At 39.4% G+C, this 23,237-nt stretch overlaps 1 protein-coding gene across 2 annotated transcripts in view; it reads right to left on the reverse strand.

Annotated features, from left to right (window-relative positions):
- The window catches only part of Igf2bp2 (insulin like growth factor 2 mRNA binding protein 2), a 154,023-nt gene extending 134,421 nt beyond the window's left edge, over positions 1-19,602 (reverse strand). For both annotated transcript variants that reach the window (XM_076867284.2, XM_076867283.2), the window contains exons 1-2: positions 19,396-19,602; positions 17,782-17,842 (exon numbers count right to left, since the gene is read on the reverse strand). In XM_076867284.2, the coding sequence (XP_076723399.1) occupies positions 17,782-17,842; positions 19,396-19,573 (239 nt within the window). In that variant the 5' untranslated portion in view covers positions 19,574-19,602. The remainder of the gene's footprint in view (positions 1-17,781; positions 17,843-19,395) is intronic.
- Between the last annotated feature and the right edge of the window lie 3,635 nt (positions 19,603-23,237).

Genomic DNA, 23,237 nt, shown 5'->3' on the forward strand with positions numbered 1-23,237 from the left:
GGCTCAGACATCAGTTGCTCTAGCTCAGAAGCATTTCCAAAAGTCCAGAAAACATGGATGTTCCCAAAGGCTGATAAACATGCAAGAGCTACCCAATATGGGATATATGGGATATTCACAAGATGGGTACTGATAAGAGCTCTGTGAAAAGCCCTGTGGCAAGGTTTTATAGGTAGAGACATCTACGTGGCTCTGTCAGGAAGCCTGGGAAACAGGCTCTTTCTGGCTGCCTGTAATATAGGCATATTTAAATAGGAATATTCTCTTCTACCCCCAAAGCTGTTTTTCTTGACTTGAAAAACAAACTGAGGGGCAAATTAAGGAGGAGAAACCAAGACTGTCTGAGAGGTTAGCAGGTCACTGGAGGCAGCTAGGCCTCTAGATGGCTTCTGATTTTCCCTTCTCTGATTCCCCCCAGGCTGGGATTATACCAAGAGGAAAAGTCAGTGAAAAAAATGAGGAAAAATACATTTGTTTGGATGTATATCCACAGGCAGTCAAACTATTAAAAATCAACAATTAAAAAAAAGGTATAGAAATATATATCACATTTAGTCCTTGAAGCTCACTAGATTTCTTGTTCCTACTTACCTTTAATCTTGTAACTGGAGAAAATTATAAAAATAAATCTTAAATACAGTCTCTCTGTTGAGGGTACTTGGGAGCTTTTGGTTAACACTCTATAGCAGAAAATAATTAAATATAATCACTGGACTGTATTATGAAAAAACACATCAATATTTTAAATTACAGAGGGGTCAAGAAGCCACTTAGAGCATACAAAAATGGGAAAAAAGGGTGATGGATTATTCAGGATAGACTCTGGTTGACCAGACTATATCAATTGTGCAGAAAATTTGATATTATACTTATCCCTAGTGTTTTTTTCCAACAATAAAAAAGTATTTATCTTTCCTAAAGAGCAGGCATTTAGGTTACGTTAGAGTCTCTAACATTCTTTAAGCCTCAGTCTATACATGCTCAAAAGGAAAAAAAATAACTTTTAATTTCACATAACTCAATTTATCAGGGTCTTTAAAAAAAAACAGGAATATGTAATGCAAATAAAGTAAGCACTGAAATTTACTAAAAATTTTAAAACATGACTACCAGTACAGTGCTGTTGACCAAAAGTCATAGTCATTTAGAACATTCTATAGCCAAGCTGAGAGTTTTTCATGACTTTGGTAAAATGCTAATACAGAATGATCATTCAACACTGCCATGGACATACAGACATCAAAAATAATACAAAAGCATTATCAAATTTCTTCAGGAACTTCCTGAACCATTAGAAATGTTTGCAGTATTTTCTCAATATATAATAGAGGTAGATACCAAAGATCTGAGTGCTTTGTGCTTTGGATTTTTAGTAGGGAAGAGAACTGGCTGGGTCTCATATCAAAGTGACCACTGTATTTTGCTTGAGAAAGACTTACTCATATTTGGTATAGTAAATGGCATATTTCTTAGAAAACCAATGATTTTAAAGAAGAGTAAATATATTTTCCTCTTGTAGACCATGGCTAACCACAGTATGGCACAATTCTGGAGAAATCAGACCTCACCCAGTTACAAAAATAGCAAAAAGGATTCTTGCTGCTGGCAGAAAAGTGACAAACATCTTTATTGATACTAGAAAAGTAATACGTTAAAATTTTTCTAGACATTAAAAAAGCTAGTTCTTTCATGTAAGACAAAATAATTTGTACTTTTATAAAAGTTGAAATAACCCTTCAGGAGAAAAAATAGTAAGAGGTGAAAAAAAAATTAAAAAACAGGGGCTGAGGCTGAAGCTCAGTGGCAAAGCGTTTGCCTTGCATGTATAAGGCACTGGGTTGGATCCTCAGCACCACATAAAAATAAATAAAAATATTGTGTGTCCATCTATAACTTAAAAAACATTTTTTAAAAAACCAGACTGATGGCTGGGGTTGTGGTTCAGTGGTAGAGTGCTTACCTAGCACATGTAGGGCAATGGGTTCAATCCTCAGCATCACATAAAATAAAATAAATAAGGTAAGGGTATTGCGTCCATCTATAACTTTAAAAAAAAAAAAAAAGACTAAAAGCTAAAAATGTAACCCTGACTACATTACTCTGATCTGAACAATCTGGACCTCAATTCTCTAATCCATGAAATGGGGACAGGTAGGCAGATGTCTTCCTACATGGCTTGTGAAAATTCAGTAAGTGTTATAAAAGGATTCACTAATCAGTAATTGTTATTACTGTTGTTTTAGTTCAAAAAGGGCTTACTATAAATATTAATGTAAGGAGATTATTATTTGTCAGTATAAGCCCCAAACAAAGCAAGTATCTCGTTATTTACTGATCTTTCCTGATTGCCATAAACACCAACATGACTCCCAAAAGATCCCCAACCTCCTGAAATTCAGCATCCTGAGTAATCCCTTCCCAAAGAGTGTGAGCTGGACTTAATGTCTCACGTCTAACAAAGAAAATGATGCTGAGGGATGACGTGCTGCTCAGTGAAAAGGCAGTGTGGAGTCACTCTCCTCTGCTATGCTCTCTTGGATTACTCACTCTAGGGGAAGCCTGCTGTGAGCAGACTGACGCAGCAGCTCACGTTGTGAGGAGCTGAACCCATACAAGGAAGCCTGGTGGAAGATCTCCCAGCCTCAGCTGAGCCTTCAGCTGACTGCAGCCCCAGCTGGCAGCCTGACTACACTTTTCTGAAAGATGCTGAGCCAGAACCACTCAGCTAAACTACTGCCATATTCTTCATCCTCAAAAACATGTGAGATAATAAATGTTTGTTGTTTTAAATTGCTAATTTGGGAGGTAATTTGTATGCAGCAATAGATTACAAATACAAAGCATCTGAAAACATCTTGCTTGCAATTAACATTTAAGATCAGCTAATTCCTTGGTTCTGAATTACCTTATCCAGTGGTAAATGGCATTGTGCACCTGAGTTTTGTTTGTCTTGAATAGTAACTTTAGATGCTGTCCACTTAATCTACTACCGATTAAGCATCCCTAATTCAAAAATCAGAAATCTGAAATGATCCAAAATTTGAAGCTTTTTGAGTGTTAACATGATTCCACAAATGGAAAATTTCACATCACTATTCATGTACAAAATTATATACAAAGCACCATATAAAATTACTTAAGTAAGCATCATATATATATATATTTCAAATATTATATATTTATATATATGTATGTATGTGTGTATGTATGTATATGTGTGTGTGTGTGATAAAATCTGAAAAAAATCTAAAACACTTCTGGTCCCAAACATTTCAAATAAGGTATACTCAACATGTTTAAACAAACATACCTTATATTTGATTCTTGTATTCACCTACTGTGAATACAAGAGTTAAGCTGTGAATAAGAGTTATGCTGTTTTGGGGCTGGGGTTATAGCTCAGTGATAGAATGCTTGCCTGGCATTTGTGAGGCCCTGGGTTCGATCCCCAGCACCACATAAAACTAAATAAACTAAATAAAGGTATCATGTCTATCTACAACTAAAAATATTTTTTTTAAAAAAAAGTATAGCTGTTTTGCTTTTAAATCAGTTTTTCTCCTGTGATTAGCAGATTTTTAGTGCAAATTGGGTTTAAGAGACACATAGACCTCAACACCAAATGTATTCTAATATCCTTTTTGGTTAAAACCTCCTATCATTACTGATAATAATTTGGGCTTTGAAAAACTGTCATACAGATTTATGTCATTTAGTTCGGACCCCATCCATTCCCATCTAGGTTGTAATACTAGTTACATATTTGTTTGAAGTTGCTTATGAACTTTGATGTGACTTGACTTTTATTTTTATCTTTAATGTCGATAGATCAGTAATGGAATTTTAAAAATAACCATTTTATGTCACTTACAACAAATTTTTAAATGAAATTTTATTTGTAATTAAATTAAACATAGTTAGCACGTCATATGGGGTGAGAAAGCTTCAAGTCCCAAGCTGAATTTTTCTTTTGGCATTCTGAATGATGTGACCCTCCAATGAATAGCAGCTTTTAGTTCTCTTTCCTTTATTGCCCCATGTCTCCACCCAAGGCAGACTATGCTCTAATAAATAATTGAATACTTGAAAAAAAGAGAGAGAGAGAGAGACATAGGGAAAAATATTTTCATGTAATCTTACTGAGTTTTATGATTTAAGAATTAACCTATCCTTGTTTTTTGTTTTTTTAAAGACTGATTTGCAAAACCTATTCTGGTTCCAACAAATCTAAGACTCTGCCTTCTAATGCTCACTCCACAGCCCTGTGCGATGGTCTATGCAGCTCATCTTAACGTTTTACTGTTTTTGCCGTGCTAGGAATTGAACCCACAGCCTCACACATGCTAGGCAAGTGCTCTACCACTGAACTACATCCCCAGCCCTCACCTTAAATTTTAATAGAACCTTCATATTTAATATTTTTATTCCATTTTAGGTCAAAGATAGAGTAAAAAATTTGAAAAGTCATTTTCAAGAGAAAAAAATTTTTCAACTGCTTTTTACCCCTACAGTTTGAAATAAAGAAGGAAGAGAGGAAAAAAAATTATTAATGTATCTTATTACAGTTTTAATTTTACAAAAAAATTATTTAATGAACAGCTATTTCAGAGCATTCAGAATGTAGCTTTGGAACTACAAATAAGACCTAACTCTCACAGAACTTCCAATTTTTAGTTTTAAAGACCAGACCCCAAAATGGAGTTGGCTATTTTTATGGAACTACTGGGATCCATCACAAATGAGGGGAGCCAAATGTAATCCTGAACTTCCAGATTGGTGTTTGCCACTCTGTCATGCCTTACCATAGATGATTCACCAACTCAAGATCTCCAAGACATGTGCTCTATCTCACCACTATACTAAGAAGCTATTTCATCATTCATATAAATTACAGAGCAAAAAGATACATTAAAAATGCTAATTTCAACTGTCAGAGCAGTTTTTAATTTTGTTTCTTAAAAAGTCCCTTAGGTGACTGGCAGTTTTCTTTAGTTTGCCTTAATGAGTATTTACTGCACCCAAAGCCCAGAAGCAGAATCCATATGGCCTTCAATTTCCTTGACTTAAATATAAGAAAGTTCAACAGTAACCAAAATACTTCTCAAATATATTCAAAAGCACCATTTTTCACCACTGCATTTTCCTACCGTATACTCTGCTTTTAAAACTACTTGCCTTACATTAGATGTTTTAGAGACAGAATAACTCAAGTTCTTGTTTTAAAGTGTTTGCCAAACATATGAGAATCATAGTTTCTTAGGAAATGGCTTAAAACATCATCTATAGTTGGCTTAGTGCTTAATTGGAAAGAGTGTGATTTAGATCTATACAGAAATACTCCTCCAATTATATGAAAATATAGGCTTTTTTTCTCATGAACATGTATTATGAAACTCTGTACACACAAACTTATATTACTGTCACACATTCAGCGTATGTATAGGCTATATTTATAAAATAATTTTAGATGGTTTCATATAACAGAAACATCATAAGATTATTACATAAAGATAAAAATATAGGGTACTTTATAATAGAGAAAATAAAATAAATATTCTACAAAACCAAATGGAGGATGGTTGCTGTGACTGAGAACTAACTTAATTTTGAGCTTTCCAACAGCTATCATCGTTAGATAGGAGACACACTAGTTTAGGAGACACACTAGTTTATCCAGTTTTTCAAGAGGACTTTTCCCTCACACCCATATACAAACCTAAGTTCAAGAAATAGTAAATACACTGGACAGTGTCTTCAACAACGTTTTTGGAGATAATATAGATTTTCATATGGCAGAGACTGCAAACTGGCAACCCACGGGCCAGATTTAATCTGTAGCTGTCTTTTTAACATCCTCACGGTCTATAATTTTTTTTAAATTGTTGCCAATTTTAAAATTTGGAGATTTATAACATAAGATTTTTTTCCTCGCCAGTGCTGGGGGTTGAACCCAAGGCTTCATGCATGGTAAGCAAGCACTTTACCACTGAGCTATATAACCAGCCCTTCTGGCTTCTCTTGAAAATTTAGATTTGGGAACGTTAGCCCCACATTTCCAAATAACAACAGCTGGCTAGCGCCAATCTCAGCTTTCCTTGCACACCCCAAATACCTCCTTGCCACCACTTACTCATATCATTTACATGCACTAGCCCTGCAAGCATCTGAGTGCAGTCCCTTATAAATATATGGCAATCTCTGACAATAATCTTACTATAGCTGGCATATAGGAAATGAAGTCACTGATCTTAGAAGACTGGTGTGCAGGAAGCTAGAGAGATGGAATACAGACTCTCTCTGGCTCTGCTTCATCAGGGGCTCTTTACCCAACAAAGAAGCCAAATTCCAAGGACTTTCAGGGCTCCCCAAGAGTTCTTTGCCATAGGGTAAGAAGTCACAAAGAGAAAAGTGTTTTTTTAAAGTGATATCCTTTTTCTGAACAAAACTCAGTTATGCAGGACGGATACTGAGGAAGTGCATGTTGGAGTAAGATGGTTCACATGCGGTCTGATTTGCTGAGCATCCCCTCTAACCAGTTTTAAATGTTTGAGCACCACCCATGTGTTCACAGAACTCAAGCAAAACAGATAAAAGGAGAGCTGCTTTGCCTGAAGAAGGGATAGGAAGGCCAAGAGCTGCTCTGCTAAAGAAAAAAAAAAAAAAAAAAAACTTGTTTCCCATGAATAAGCAAGGTCCCATGTCACTATATCCACCACTCTTCAAGTCAGTTGACTCCAATGGCTCTGCCAAGAGCTGGAGTGCAGTCGCTGGCCAAGGAGGTCTCTGGAAAGTTCTTGAAGGGCACACATTCTGTTGTTGGTTATAGAAACATCCATAGATTTAATAGTCTGGCTTGCAGTTGGCAGAGCAAACATTTGTTTCTAAAGTGAAAGTGACATGAGATGGAAGGCCATTCCACAGGAAGCAGATGCAGATGTAACAAAGGCAGGGTCTACGCTTCCCTCAGGAAAGAGTTTGGATCTGCTAGAGGGCCTAATCAAGACCCAGAAAAACACACCATAGGATGGAACCTCATAAACTGGTTTTTAAAGTAGCAATCCCTTTTCTAAACCAAATTCTAGACTGAATTCCAATACATAAAAGAGCAATGACTATAGCTGTCTTCAGATTGCAAGGTGGTAAGATGCCAAGATTCCTCATGTACATTCATCCACTCCTTCTTCCCATACATTTGGCATCTCTCTTCAGAATCCTAAGGCTCTGAGATACACAGTGTTAAAATCAATCCTATGGGATTAAAAGATATGACTTTGGCCCAGAAATTTTTAAGGCAGGCATTAATACCTTGACCATAATCATTACATATAAACTGAAGCCACAAATAAATTTTAATATCTAAATTATTATTTTGAAACCATTATTGAAATACACATATACATCAAACCATTAATACAAAAATCAATTAACTAAAAGGCTAACTTTTCCCTGGAAAAACTCTCACAATGTAGAAAAACTGATTTCAGAAACCAGCCACCTGTTCCCAGTTCTCTGTACTCTTAAAAAATGTCCTTTAAATGTCCCCAATTCACAAACCTAAATCTATCTCACTTCAAATAATTGAGCAAACAAAATCTTTGTCATCTCAACTATTTTGTGATTAAATGTGTGATGATTTTAAGAATAAGCAGCTAAAATTTTTAAATATTAAGCAACTAGTATTTTGTTCTTCATTCCTTAAAAGGGGAGAACAGATTCTACATTTTGAAATGTCTGAGCCTAAAATTTGATTTCTAAAGAACCTTGATTTCATCATCTTCAGTGGTGGCATAATGCAGAGAGTTTTAGAAGGCTTGGTTTACAAATTCAGTGTCCCTGACTTGAAGACATCATTATCAGTTTGAAGAGAAAGGGAAAAAGAGGCCAGCTGGATCCAGGAGAGAGGTCAGATGATTTACCCATCCACAGAATTTTTTTCTATCCTTCAATGGATCGGGGGAAAAAAAAAAAAAAAGATGTTTTCCCTTTACAAAGGATAAAAACAATTGCAGTTCAGGGGGAGAAAACATAATCTAAACTTTCAACACCAGGAAATTCCTTCCCAAATTTTCAACCACTTACAAAAGTCTACACCGTGTGACCCCCACACCCATTGAAGCTCGTGTGTCTGCTGCACATTCCAAGGAAGCATGTGCCACAGAACCCATACATTCCAACACATTGAGCAAGCACACACACGCCTCCCCAGCCGCCCCAAACCTCAGTCAAAGAGGGGGCAATGGGGCTGCAGGCAGGCCTACACAATAGGCTCCGCACCCCAGCCCTTCCCAGCCATCACCTCCGTCATGCTAAGGGGAAGGAGAATAAGTGGGAGGAAGTGGCCAGCACAGGCCCTTAGAGAAAGAAATGCAAAACCTTTTTTGGGGCAGGCCAGCCACATACTCTTTAGAGTTTTAAAATGTCAAAGGAAAAAACAAGTTGCAGGAGACTCTCAGTCCTGCTGTCATAATGGAATCTACACCCTATCACGGAGGACCAGTCTTTCCCACGTGCTCTGGAATTATAGGGAACGAATAAGCTGCACCACCAGGGTTCAGTCACCCAGTCACCTCTGCTTCTGTGGCCTTTCCCTCCTCTCTTCCATCCTCTCCCATCCCTCCCTCTCCCTCTGTTCTTTCTTAATAACTGAAGAGGCTAAAACTGCACGTTTTCTATTAATCTGTTTTCACCATCTACATGTGACTCAACAGATACAAAACATTTTATTTCAAAACATTATACATTCAATTATGAAGAAAAACACCTAATTCTCAAAGTATGCATTGTTAAAAATCACAAAGATCAGGAAGGACTAAAGTAAAAGGTCTCTCTATGTAATATAAAAGAACTATCTGGCCTGTACTCACAAGAACATTTCAAAAGATCTTCTACTTCATAAATTGGTAGGAGGTTAACCTGTCTAGGGAACCACCATTCAATTTTTTTTTTTTTGGGGGGGTCTCACTTTTCAAAAAGAAAGGGTAAAGAAAAAGATATAACATAGAAATAAGAATGTATTTTCTGATAATATTTTAATCCCTATTAGAGGTTCTTGACTAAGTAATATTTTATGAGAAATTTAATAAGATGATATTCTGATCAAAAAGGATCATCTTTCTTAATAGAAGCAAATCACTTATATCTCATTTCACTGGAATATAGCCCTATTTTAAGGTCTACTTTACTAAATTTAAAATCACAAATGCACAAGATTTAAGGACTGCCTTACAAAGAACATACAAATCTGCTCCCTATTTCACTAGCTTTTTCATATTTCAGAAAGTTAAAATTTTCTAATTTTAATAAGATGAACATTTTATAAAATATAATTTCAAGAGTCCCCATTTCTCTTTTCCAAGCTATAGACATTTTTAAAAACATAAATAAAATAAAAACATGCCAAACTTTGTGTAACATTCCAGATCCTAAACAAAAAACAAACCCAAACAAAACAAAACCTGGTAGGATTGGATTTAATATCCTGCATAGATCACTTGCAAATGACCTTGAAAAGGCATAGGTCTCACAGTACATATGATATGAAGTTATTTGGATGCTAATAAATCCCTCAATTTTTTTGTGGGTTGGTTTGTTTCAGGATGTGTATGTATGTATGTGTGTATGTATGCCCAAAGGTATGGAATACAGACCCTCCTTCTGCGTTAGCTGCATGCATGTTTTTTGCACATTACAACCATGACGTTTGTTTCAACATTTTTTCCCCTTACAAAATTTACAGATTCCTCTACTAGAGATCTACTTCAAGAAAATTGCTTCAAATTATGACTAATACTTTCAATTATTTTTCAATTATATTAAATTCAAAATATACTAAACTTCAGCCCCTTATCCTTCTTACTATATCTGCTGTGTACATGTAAATTTTACCCAGAGCTAGGAGTAATACACAAAGTTACTCCACAGCCTATGTACAAACTATCACAATTTCTTACTTGATTGCTAAGGTGCTATTACTCTATTCCAACTAGATGAATGGCAAAGATAATATGGCCACTGCTTCTCTGAAGCAGTTTTGGTCCAATGGACAGAGTTGTTTTAGGAATCTGAGGCTTCACAGCCCTATCTGTAAAAGGAATTAAATACAGATCTCTCCAAGCTGTTCAAGAGATAAAATAAAAGGCCTACAAGGCCTACTCCATGGTCTAGTACATAGCAAATACTCAGTATTAGTTACTATTCTTTCTCTTCTCCATCTTCCAAGTTAGATTTCCATGGAAATCACCAAAACCTGCTGTAGACTGTACTAACTTGAAGAAATACATGAGGAGTTGGAAATAACCCTTTCACTTATTTTTTTCCTTAATAATTCTTCCCTCCCTCCCACTACTACCACCAATATGATAGTCCATGAAAGTTAAAGAAAACAGAAGTATGAATGCAGGGAAAAAAAATGCAATTATGGGGAAATGAACTATATGTCACATGCTCAGTTAATAAGTGTTTTAGAGTGATTACAATATTAAGGTTGCCCTCCCTTTCATACTCAAACCATCCCCACAGGAGAGGTAAAAGGCCTTGTTCTTATACAGAAAGTGAAACAGAGAGAAACATCACCTCTGGGGCAAATCTGGGGAAAGATCTGGCAGTTCCTACCAAGGAAACACAAACCAAAACACAGTGCTGACCTCTCAGAATGGACGGACTGGCTGCAACCTGTGACAAACCCACCCAGGTGAGTCCTCACACTAGACTTTTACTCACCAAATGGCACACAGTCTTCATCAGGGCTACACTCACTGCCTAATCTGTATGTTTCAGGTGCTAAGTGAAACACCTGTCAGGTGTTCTATTTCATAACACAAATAATGCATCCACTGAAAAAAGCAATGTAAAAACAATAAAAACACAACTTTCCTGGGTACACCCCACTTCCCTCTATAGACAAGCAAGGAGATGGTAGGAGGTAATGCTGCTTTTAAAATTCCTCATTTTTGTTTCTAATTATTTTGTCCAAAAACAAAAATAAAACTGTAACAAACAAAGATCAGATTATTTGAACATATGCATGTTTTTTGCACATTACAAAAAAAACATACAAATCAGATGTATAGAGATGTATCAGAACTCTAAGTTTTCATTTTTGGGACTTAAGATGGTTGCAAAGGATCAAATCTATTTTCACATATTTCCATCACTATTGAACAGCAGCCTTGGAGCCTTAGAACTCTCTCAGTTGGCTTCTTTAAAAGTTAAAAGTAAGTAAAACACACTGAAGTGAGAATCAGAAGACCTGGGTTCTAGCTCTTCTATTTAATTAACTTAGTTTCTTTGAGACTAAGTTCCCTCATCTGAGAAAAGGGATACCAATTTTCTTCTCTTTTTCACAAAATTATTATTTGGAATAAATGATATGTGTAATAGCCTTGAACAGCCTTAGTACTATATGAATATAAGATGCAGGAACATAAAAATACATTCCCCTACAATAATGCTGCTAGTATTGCTCACATAGCAATACAGGGAATCATGAAACTATCTTTCTTATACATTTAAAACAAAAATTTAAAAATTCAAGTTTCCCCCTAAGGCAAATTCACATTTGGGGATGTATTATGTGACAATAAGAAAACCTGAAAATAACATTCTCATTGCCACAGTCCCATACAAAATTACCTGGTAACTTAGTGCAACACTTCTTATGTTAAAGGTAAATATTAGAAAGTTTGAAAGTTTTCATTTAAGGAACTTATTAAAAGACCTACTTTAACAGAATGAGAAAATCCTAATGGAAGCATTCATATTTTAAGAAATAAAGTGTCAAGCATAAATAATTAGAAATACCAGGAATAAACAAAACACATCCTAAGAATGCAAACTTAGCGAGTGAAAACCATCAGCTTAGGGAAGAGATGTATAATTATTAAATGATAGAAATAGAGATGATTTTTGGACTTGATTGCCTACCAATAATAAAAAAGCATCCATTTTCACTAATCTACTTATTCTACCTCAATATGCCATCAAACTGAACCAAATTAAAGAAACAGCCACTGTATTCTCCCTCCTTTTGGGCAGCTGAAGCAATTAAATTTAAAGTTTTCTGTAAAAGAAAATTATTTTTCTTCACTTTTTCAGACTTAAATCCATGATCAAAACAGGAAAAGTAAAACCTTAAAAATGATGCTCTGAGCACTCTGCAATTTTGCTACCCAAAATAGAAGCCATACAGTCCATGCCACCAAATGAAAATTATAAGTTTGTAAGCATGAAGTCAAATTATGAAGTAAACGATTTTAAATGTTTTAATGGTAATAAATGGGAGGAAAAGCTGTTATCTGTACTGGTAGGTGCTTGTTTATTTGCTATTCTCTGTTTGATGACATTGTTTAGAAACTAGACTACCCAAACTAATTTGAACTTGAACTTTAATGTAGGAAGAATAAAACTTCACTAATAAATTATTTGGGCACGTTTTGTTAAACAGAACTTTCCCATCCCTCAAATTAAGTGGCCATAGCTTTTGAGAGATTATGCTTTTGATTAAAAGTTTTAGAGCATAAATTTTTAAAAAATTGGTTTAGCCAAGCCCCACCAGTCTCAAACACTGAAAAGAGCTCTGAAGACACTTTGGTGGTATTTAAGTTTAATTTTAAAAAATAAAATTTGAAATCTATAATTCAACCTTAACAGCTTCCAAAAAAAAAAAAAAAATTTCAATGCTACACTGCTTCTAATGAGACTGATTCAGTTTATGCTATGCAAAATAATGGGTTACCTTCCAAACTATACAATTTCTAAATGAAAATGTACATTCAAAGCTGAAATTTTCTAATACTTAAAAATAGCTTTTGGATCACTGAAACCTTCACAGAATCACACTCATGAGAGGATAAATCCAAGTCAAAAGGAAAGAAGGCAGAATTTGCAGTAGATGGTCCTCTTGGTAGCATGTTCACTAAAAAAGCAACCGCAGGTGCCTATGACTTCACTTCCACAACAAGGTTAACCACCTAAAGTGCTCTCATTTAAGCCAAATACCATTGCATCTGAGCCCCTTTACAAGTCTCAATCACCTAATGATTTTCATTAGCCTGGTTAGGACTGAAATCCAGATCAACTGTTGTTCAATTAAAGATCTCCTCTTCCCTCCTGACACCATCTGTCTGAAACCACTGACCCCACAACACACACACACATATATACACACTCTTGCACACACCCCACTGAATCACAGTGATGACACATTTAGCTTGGTAATATCCTCTAACTACTCTGACCAATTAATTGCTCATCTACTTTTGAGGGTTTCATTCGTAGACTTAGAAGAGTGATTCAGTTGTACACTGCAAATATTTAGAAAGTTTAAAAGTATCAAATTGTACAAATGATTTCTATAAAAATCTGTTTTCCACAGATTTGCTGACTTCTAATAAATGTACCAGGCTATCCTTTTATGCTCAATTCACTATCATTTACATTCTTCCCCAACCTACTAAAAAAATCTGGAGCAAACTCCATTAAAAAAAATTGTTTACTCAAAATAGTAGTGAAATAATAGTTTTGATAAGTAATTAGTTCAAAATCCTCTAATCCCTTTAAAAATATTTTAACTTTCTTAAAGAAAATATATTGTACTTTGAATCATTATGTATAGAAGATTTTGAACAAATATTACTAATCTTTCCTCGTCTATTGAATGATGAGGAAAGATTAGTAATATTTTTTCAACACAGTAAAACACAAAACTTAACACCATTTCTACTGGCCATCTTACCAGCTATGGCAACAAGGAAACATTATTTTTATTATTGAAAAATCACAATTTGTCAAATGTACTACATATTACCAATTACCTTTTAGAATGAGTGTTTAGGTGGTCAGCTAGTATTTCTATAAATTAAGACCTTACAATTTAAATCAATATGTATTTGGTGAACTGAAAAAAATCAAGCAATACATAAAACTTATTTTGATATGTAGACTTCATTGGTTTTATTATTTAACAAAATGTTAAAAATCTAATGAACAGACTTTTAAAAAGATAAACTCAAATTTTAAAACTACATCATTAAATTACCAACTAATTTTTTTCTCCATTGCTTCTGTTTGAACTCTAATATTTATCTCTTAGAGATCACAAAAATGTGTATTTTCTAGAACTATATGAAAACAACCTTTTTTAAATGGGAAACTAAATGTCCAACTCCAAAACCAAAAAAAAAAAAAATCTTAAAGTTTGATATTGTGCATTTTGTATTAATGTATTCTATCCACACATGAAATCTATATAATTAAATCCCAGTATTAATTTCTTATTCAACAAATTCTTGAAATAAGCTACCATATGATTTTAACCTAATAAAGTCTCTTCTGTTTCTAGAAAATTAAAAATTGATGCAGCAAAAGCCTTTGTTGTAGGAAGACTTGAGGTTGGGTAGGTTTTTTTTTTTTTTTTTTTTTTTTTGGTATTTAATTCAACTATACACAATGTAGTACATACAAGCAAAATACAATTGAGATACTGTTTTCTTTAACATTCCTATAGGAGACCAAATTCATTTGCATGGGAGAGAACACAATTACTGATTTTTAACTCATGAAAGACAAATTCATAGCTTTTTCCTACACTACCTCATAGTATTCACACCATCTCAGTGGAATCATGTCTAGAATTACTTAGTAACTTCCTACAAGTGGGCAGAAATAGCATTTTTCAAAGTTTTGTTTCTCACAGAATCATTCAACTTTAGATACAAAAGCACATTCAAGTTAGCGTATGTCTTAGCTCAAAACAATTTATGCAATATATGTTTGTGTGTGTATATGACTTTTTTTTTTAAGTAAACTTTCATCAACGCCAAAAATGAAATTTCTCTCAAGGAAGTTTCCACAACTTTAAATAGTATTTTAATAGTTACCAGTTTTTTCCTCTTTAATAAATCTTTAAGCCATAATATACTACCAAAATATGAATAGAGGAAAAAAGATGCATTCAAGAGAGACTGAAACCAACTCAGGAAATAAGAGAAATAGATGCTCTGTGTGTGGTTTACATTACAATAATTTGCATTTAAGAAGAATGAAACACATATGGCCAAAAAAACAATTTCTGAGTAACTGAGAAAATAACAGTATCTAGTCTACTGTGTAACAGCACATGTAAAATGATGTTGGAAAGACATTTAACAAAAGATCCAACTGGTAAACAAATAACATGCCAATAATTTCATACATTAAGATAGAAAAATCTCCTTCCAAATTATCATTAGTCTGGCTGGAGCTGTAGCTCAGTGGCAGAGTGCTTGCCTAGCATGCATGGGGCACTGGGTTCAATCCTCAGCATCACATAAAAATAAACAAATAAAAAAAAGGCATTCTGTCCATTTAAAAAACAAAACAAATCATCATTAGTCATAAAAAATATCTATTTAGGATGCAGATATTAAAATTTCTTCTTGAGAAATCAAAGAAATAACTACAATATACAGAAAATTAGCACTCAATTGTTGAATCATTTTTTAAGTAAGCAAGCAGTGAGGATGAATTGTTTTCTTCACATTTTCACTTCAACTAACACAAAAACCACATATAGAACTGAACTAGCGCTCACAAATTTACTTTTAACTTGTTAATTTTCATAAAAAATGCAACAAAAGAACACCAAAATAGTCACCATATAACTTGAAAGCTTTGGTTTCAAATGTCACAGTACCCTGGTTTTTGAAAGCCACCAGCGTGGTAATGCCCAGTACTACACGATAACACACAGCTGCCTCATCCCAGGAGTCTGAACTCAGTTTATACCACCAGTTAAAGCTCTCTCTCCCTTAGCCTACAGTCCATGTAGCTAATTTCTACATTTTAAGCCAATAAAGGAAAGGAAAATGTATTAAAGACATCCAATCAGAAATGAAGCAAACTCCTGTATAACAGCAGCTTATGCATACATTTGGTATGTTAAACATCTTCAAGTGTAGTGAATCATATACAGCACATTTTAATCTACCTCCTGGATATTTCATATCACTAGCATATTCAGAGAAATTATGGACTAATAGGGCTGGATAAGTTCTAGAGTGTTCTTTTTAATTTATGCAAAAAACTTGGAACATACTTCTGAATTTTAACTCATACAAACAGAACAAAATTATTTAAATGACATTCCAACTAACAGTAAATAATCTATGAATTTCAAAAAAAAACTATAAAGTAGTATGCTTGTTAAGTTTTAGATGATGTTAATGACTTTAACTAGTATTTCACTTATATTTCTAAATTAAGTGACATATATTACAACATGAAATGAGACACCAACTAACTGAAGTTAAAATTATAATGATTTTTACTAATTATAACCCCCAAAAGGATTCACAACAGCTAAGAGGCCAACAGGCATTTATAGAAACATAGTGCTAACATCTTGGGAATTCTTTCAAACACTGTTCAATATATTCATCAAATTTTAAAGTGCTGTGGGATGAGTTATTTAAATTTACAATAAATACTCAGTATACCAATCAGCTTCTACCTGGAATTCTTCAGCAAAAGTAATATTAAAGAAAAATTTACAAATTAAGAATATTTATTGAAAACCAATCAGCTATGCATTACATTTTTCCCAAAAGCAGAAATAGCTTTGCATGACACATGAAACTGTAAGTCATAACTCTTAGCTCTTTTAAAAAAAAAAATTAATTTCTAATATATTACAGAATCACTTGCAAACAAAAGATATTCTGTTACGATTTAAAATGTAATTGGAAAAGTAGACACAATTTTTAAAAATCCCTTCAAAATACATCTACAAAATAGATCTATAGCATTTATAAAATGAAGGTAGATTATTTTAAAATGGGCTACTACATTATTACAAATTGGAAAGGTGGTAATTCAAAAACACTTAGTCTCTCCATTTCAGCTACTTAATGACTAATGGTGAAGAAGTGTATGTGAATGGGCTATAAGCTAAGTTAGACAATACACAAGATTAGAATGAGTAATAAAGGGCCCGAATTTAAAGTCCACAATATACTTTAAACAAAGATGTTCTCGCTCATTCTTCCCTCATAGATATTTTTCATATTAGCAAATCACTGTGGAGCAATCCAAACCCCACAAAATTTGCTACTCCTTCACTAACAATAGTGCAGTTAAATCTAACGATTTCACTGAGATATTTGTTTGGCCTCAAAAATTTCTTAAAACAACAATAACAACAAAATGCTCAAAAGCAAGACTCAGTTTTCTCAGTGACTTTTTGTTTTTTTTTTCTTTTAAAGTCTGGCTTTTCACTACCATGCAATACAAACAACATACTTCTGTAGAATGCTATGCAAAATATTGACCCCTTACTATTTTATTATTCAACATTACACTATCTAAAAAAGAAAAGTAATTAATCCCGTGGTTTAGTTAAGCAATTCAGCTGACACAGTAAATATTTACTCTTAACATCTCACAGGAAGTCTTGACAAGTATTTGTTGCCATTGTGCTGGGGATAGGGGTGGGAGTGGGAAGTGGGGGGTGGGAGGCAACTTTTGATAAACAAATGGTCGCAGCGAACTGAACCCACCTAACTAACTATCCTGACCCCCAATTGAGCACCAGTTATTTTTCAAGTACAGAAACACCTTATATAATGAAAGTAAAAAATTGGAACTTTCTAAATTATGTATCTCCACTATCCAAACAAACAAAAACCTTAAAAAAAAAAAAAACTATAAGAACACGTTTTTAAAAGCCGAGGCTTATGTTGTTGCTGTTGTTTTTACCTATATGTAAGCCCAATCGCAAAGAAAGAAAAACTAAGCAAATGTATTTACCTTAGCTTTTTAGAGACTGAGTAATCAACTTCCATGATTTTCCCATGCAACTCCACTTTACCTTTAAAACAAAAATTTAAAGCACTCAGAATCTTCCTGAGATCAAACCCACGGGGGTCTAGGAGGGGCACGCACACAACTCCACGCTAGGGCTCCGCCTTCAGGCGCCCACCAGGGGTCTCTACGAGGCTCCAGCTGGGCTAAGTTGGTGCCCAGTGTGAAGAAAGGTGGGTGCTCGGGGTCTCGTAATGAGGTGGGAAGGGCGCAAGCCCGGTTCCGACCCCAGGTATAGCTGTGGGTGGCATTACCGGAAAAACAAATTTAATAAAGAGCGGCGCCAATTTGAAAGGATGAGCTCATTTGAAACTCAAGCTGCAGGGCTGGCGCGGCCCCGTTCCTCTCCAGGCCCCCACCTCCCCATTCTGCTAACCCCAAACCCGAAGGCTCCACTGCGCTCCCCCAGTCTCTCTTCCCTCCTGGTGGCCCCGAGAAGACGCGCCGAACCCCCCCGGGTCGACTACTGCGAGAGCCCGGTCCCAGCCAGCTTCTGGGTGTCACCTTGGCCTCGCCGCCGCCCCGCCCCCACCCCACGCGCCCTTGGGGAAGGGGCTCCCGCCGGGCCCAGGGTCTGGGGGCGCAGGCTGGGGGACTGGGGGCGAGCGCGGCTCCGAGTGGTGCGAGTGAGGGAGGGAGAGTTGGGGAGTGCGCGCGCGCGAGTGTGTGTGTGTGTCGCTCTCCGACTCCCGTCTGGGCTCCAGCGCGCTCGCGGGCCCCCCGGTCGCCTCTTTCCCGGTTCTCAGCCCCGGCCCCCACCGAGTTGAGACAGGGCACCTCGTAAAAAGGTGCTTCTGGCCAAGCGGGAGGCAGGGGGACGGACGGCGGAAAGCCCCCAGCCCCGAGTTCTTCTCAATAAAATCGGACAAAAAATTCAGGGAAAAATAGGAGCGCTTGAGATCAGCAAGAGGGGACTGAGCTTCGGCAAAGGACTGAGGGAGATGTGCCGTCGTCCAGGGGCTGAGGTTTGGGGAGCCCCTGGGCATCGAAGGGGTTCAGCAGGATGGAGCCGAGGGGTGCAGAAAGTGGGGGGCCTTGGGGCAAGGTGGGGAAGGGGGGTTGAAAAGAGAGTGCGGCTCAGGGGAACGCCAGAGGGCGAGAGGTCCTGGGCACGAGGCATGGGAAGGAGGAAGGTCCGGCCAGGAGAAAAGATGCTGGATTTTGGGGGAGTCCCCTGATAAAGGGGGTAACAGAAAGATCAGGGAAGAGAGGGTACAGAGGACTCTGGAAGGGTGGGGGTGGGAGCTCTGGAGAGCAGTTCGGAGCACCAGAGGAACATAGGATGCCCCCAGAGAGCCTCAGGGACCCTTGGAGGGACACCGGGAGCGCCCCTGGGCTGCGGCCCGGTGGGCTAGGGGTGAGCCTGAGGCTGTTGGGGGAGGGGAGCGGGCCGTCCCGAGAGCTGGCGGGCGGCAAGAGTTAAGGGTCTGGTGCGTGGAAGTGAGCTTGCGGGCGCGGGAGCCCCCGCCGGGCGCCGCCCGCCGGACTCGGCCTCCCAGCGGGAGCCGTCCCGACCCGAGCGGGGCGAGGCGGGGGGAGGGGGCAGCGCTGAGTGCTCACCCGAGAGGGTCTCGATGGCGCGGATGGCCCAGTTCTGGTCGGGGTAGTCCACGAAGGCGTAGCCTGACTTGAGCAGGACCTGTCCCGCCAGGGGCAGCTTCCTGTCCCCAAAGAGCTGCCGGAGGTCGTCGGCGGTGACGGCGGGGCTCAGGTTCCCGATGTAAAGCTTGTTCATCATCCGTCCCTTCCCCGAGAGCCCGCGGCTCCCCCGGCCCGGTACCCGGCGCTCCTCGCCTCCTCCGCTGCCCTCGTCTCTCCTCCTCCTCCTCCGCCCCCCCTCCCCGCCCTCCGCCCGCCCGCCACCCACCCCCACCCTCACCCTCAGCCTGGCTCCCCCCACCGCGGCCGGCCCGGCCCGCCCGGGGGCAGAGGCGGAGGCGGGGACTCGGCGCGGCTGCCTCCTCGGGGCAGAGTCCCGGGCCGGGCGGCGGCGCGCGGACAAAGCGCTCTCTCTGCCTCCCTCTCTCTCCCTCTCAAGGCGGTGGCGGGAGGAGGAGCAGCGGCGGGCGGCGGCAGCGCACCCCGCGTGTGTCTGTGTGAGAGTTTGTACGGGCGTGTGCGCAGCCGAGAGTGAGCGAGCGAGCGCCCCCTCCCAGCCCCGCGCCGCTGCGCCCCTCACCTCACGCCCCCAGCGCTCTGAGCGCTCGGCGGGGCTACCCCGGCTCCAGCTCCGCGCCCGGCGGGCGGAAGCGGGTCGCGGCCCCGGGCTAGGGCTTGGAGCGCCAGAACCCCGGGCGGCCACGGCGCACAGGCCGGGCGAGCGACGGAGCGGGGCTGGCGCGCCCCGAGCGCGGGTGGGAGCGCGCGAGGGGCGCGGGAGAGCGGCTGGGAGCCGCTGGCGTGGGAGGGAGAGGGGCTGCGTGTGAGTATGGAGAGGGGTGTGCGCAAGGTGGACCGGATGTTAGTGCGCGGCTGCCACGGCAAGCGGGAAGGTGTGTCTCGGAGGTGAGAGGCGAGGCCAGGCTGGAAGACAACTTTCGCAGCGAGTTGGCCGAGACTGGCTTCCTGCGCGTTCTCGGTGGTGCGCTCGCTCGGGGACCAGCACTCCGGTTCGGCTCTGGGAGGCAACCAGGCGGCGCGTGTGGTCAAAGGATCGTGGACGCGAGTCAGGACACCTAGGGCCCGGGACCCGGCGGGCCCTCACGGTCTGCACCCGGGGAAGTTGCTCCCGGCCCCGGGCCTCAGTTTCCCGACTCGTGAAGTGAGGCGGAAGGCCAAAGTTACCGGAGTCTGGTCCTCTCCGCCCGGACTCTGCGCGCTCGGAAACCCGCGGCGGACGGCAGCCTGAAGTTGGCAGCTGCTCTCAATTCTGGGAAGAACTGAGGGCTTTCCCCGCAGTCCCTACACAACCAGGTGGCGGGTGGGGCAGCGAGCGGGGAGGGAGAAGAGCCTGCGGCGGATCCTGAGAGGTTGGGTCCGCAGCCGCGGGTGACGGATGCTCACTTCCAGGCTGCGTGGCCGCGTTCAGTCCCAGAGCCGGGGTGGAGGGAGGCGAGGGTGGCTGGAAGCCGAGGCGCGCAGTCTGTGTAGGAGTTCTCCGATCATTGGAGAGGGCCGGGAAAGAAAGAGGTCCTTCCAAGCAGAGGAAACAGCGTGACCGACGGAAGAGGCAGGGTTGAGATGAGAACAGTCCGAGCTGAGGGACTCTAGAAGGAGCCAGACTGACTGAAGTCGAGCAGCAAGTTAAGGGGCCTGGCGGGAAGCCTGATGGTTAGAGCCTGGTCGCAGCCAAGAAATTCTACAGGAAAGAGAAAAATGACAGCATTCAGAGGCAAAGTGGCAGAAGATTCCAAGCTCTGAACTTCAGGGAACCGTAAGAGAGTTGATGATTTGATCAGGAATGGCTTTGGGGTGTTTTTGGATGTAGAAGCCACAAATGTAGGGATGGAACAGGTTTGGGGTATCCTAGCTGGATCCTAAAGTATTCTTTCCCTAGTTTTCCTGTTTACGAGGCCGGTGGAGAGAATGTGGTTTGCAGGATTTTATATCTTCAGAAAGGTGATTCTTGTTGGGGAAATCAAACATTGTTATGGTGAAAGGTCTGTCTGCTGGAGACTCAGACCTTCCTCCTCCCCCCATCCCAGCTGCATAACTTAGGAGGTCCCAGCATCCCTGAGCCCAAGTTTCATCTATAAAAGGGCTAAATGAAGGATAACTTAAGTAATGTGATGAGACACAGTGCACCCACAGTAAATGCTTTTTCTTTTCTTTGCCCCAGGAACTTATGAGTTTTAAAATGCGTTCTTTGGGGGAAAGAAATCTTAAATAATTGTCTAGAGAAAATCATGAATCCATTCTCACCTCGATATTTGCAGTTGTTTTAAATTCCACCTTTGTCTCAAATATTCACTTATTTCCTCATCTCTAGAAAAGGAGCTGAATTTCACTGCTCCTTTGCCATTATTCCTCAAACTAATAAACTAGGTATGATGCTTCCTTACTAAAATATGGAGGAGAGTCACAGATTAAAACAACTTGTGTGTGCATAAACCACAGCAGAGTGGGAGTCAACTACCTTCAGATTATTTACACAAGTTGGTATGGTCACCTTTGCATGACAGAACAGCATGTTTGTTTTATTTACAGTAATTCAAAGCTACATTTTTATAAAAGAGAAACAGAGTGTCAGGGCTAGTTGGTCTCATTCCTTTCTGAAAGGTTAGTAAAACTTCTGTAGTATGATATTTTCAGACACGTCAAATATTTGGTCCTACTGTAAAACCACGAATGTTTTAATATAGGTACTCTCGTGGGCAGCAGTTATCATCTAAAGATTCTTAGCAGAGAGAGCTCCTGTGGACTCTTCTTACCCTATCACCAGAACTATCAAACATTTTTTTTTTCTGAGAAATGACTGCTTTTTGTTGTACTTGGTGTTTTCTGTCCTGCTTGCATTTTGTAAACAGTGGGGGTACAGAAAAAGAGCTTGAACAGTAACTATGATGGTCATTTTTTTCTCCACACCTCTGATTTGCAGCATCCATAGTTTCTTATCTTGGGGTGTGAAATTGCTTTTTCATGTGATAGAGAAGAAATTGTGTGGGGGGGGGAATCTTTGAAGATAGGAGACACAACCTGCAAACACAGAACCAGAAATCCAAAGGTTATTGCTTCCGTGTGACAAACTTATTTTCTGTTTCCTCATGAGTTCCTTTTGAGTTTTCTTATGATTTCCTACCTTGTCCCTCCCCCAGAGGGCTGAAATGGAGGTCACTTGAAACTCTTGGATGATCTTATCAGATTTTTATGATTTTTTTGAGACAAGGTCTTGCTGTGTTGCTCAAGCTTATCTCAAACTCCTGAATTCAAGGGATTATCCACTTCAGCCTTCCTTGTACATGGGATTACAGGCATGTGCCACTGTGCCCAGTTTGAATGCTTAACTGTGGTCAAAAAGATTTGGAGAAATTCTTTTATAGTTGTGAATTGTAGTGGGTTTTTTTTTGGGGGGGGTAGGCTACTTGGTTTTTGATTTCTTGGTAGAGTGTTTTTTTTGTTGTTGTTTTGTTTTTGTTTTTGTGGGGGAGACTTGTTTTGTTTTTGTGGTACTGGAGATCAAACTCAGAGCCTTGTGCATGCTAAGCAAGCACTGTATATCAGAGCTATCTTTCCATCCCTGGAGAAATTCTTATAGTAATCAACATTACTTTTTAAAATATGTATTAACTTATGCTCAAAAGTTTCAAAGGCAGTAAAGAACATCATGTTTCTCAGATTGTTTTAGGCAGGTAAAGTAGGTAGAAAAGAACATTTCTTTCCTTTCCCTTCCTTCCTTCCCTCCCTCTTTCTTTCTATCTGTCTCTCTTTCTTCCTTTTTTCTGGGTATTGATCCCAAGGGCACT

The sequence above is a fragment of the Callospermophilus lateralis genome, chromosome 10 (assembly GCF_048772815.1).
Source record: "Callospermophilus lateralis isolate mCalLat2 chromosome 10, mCalLat2.hap1, whole genome shotgun sequence".
Classification (NCBI taxonomy): Eukaryota; Metazoa; Chordata; class Mammalia; order Rodentia; family Sciuridae; genus Callospermophilus; species Callospermophilus lateralis.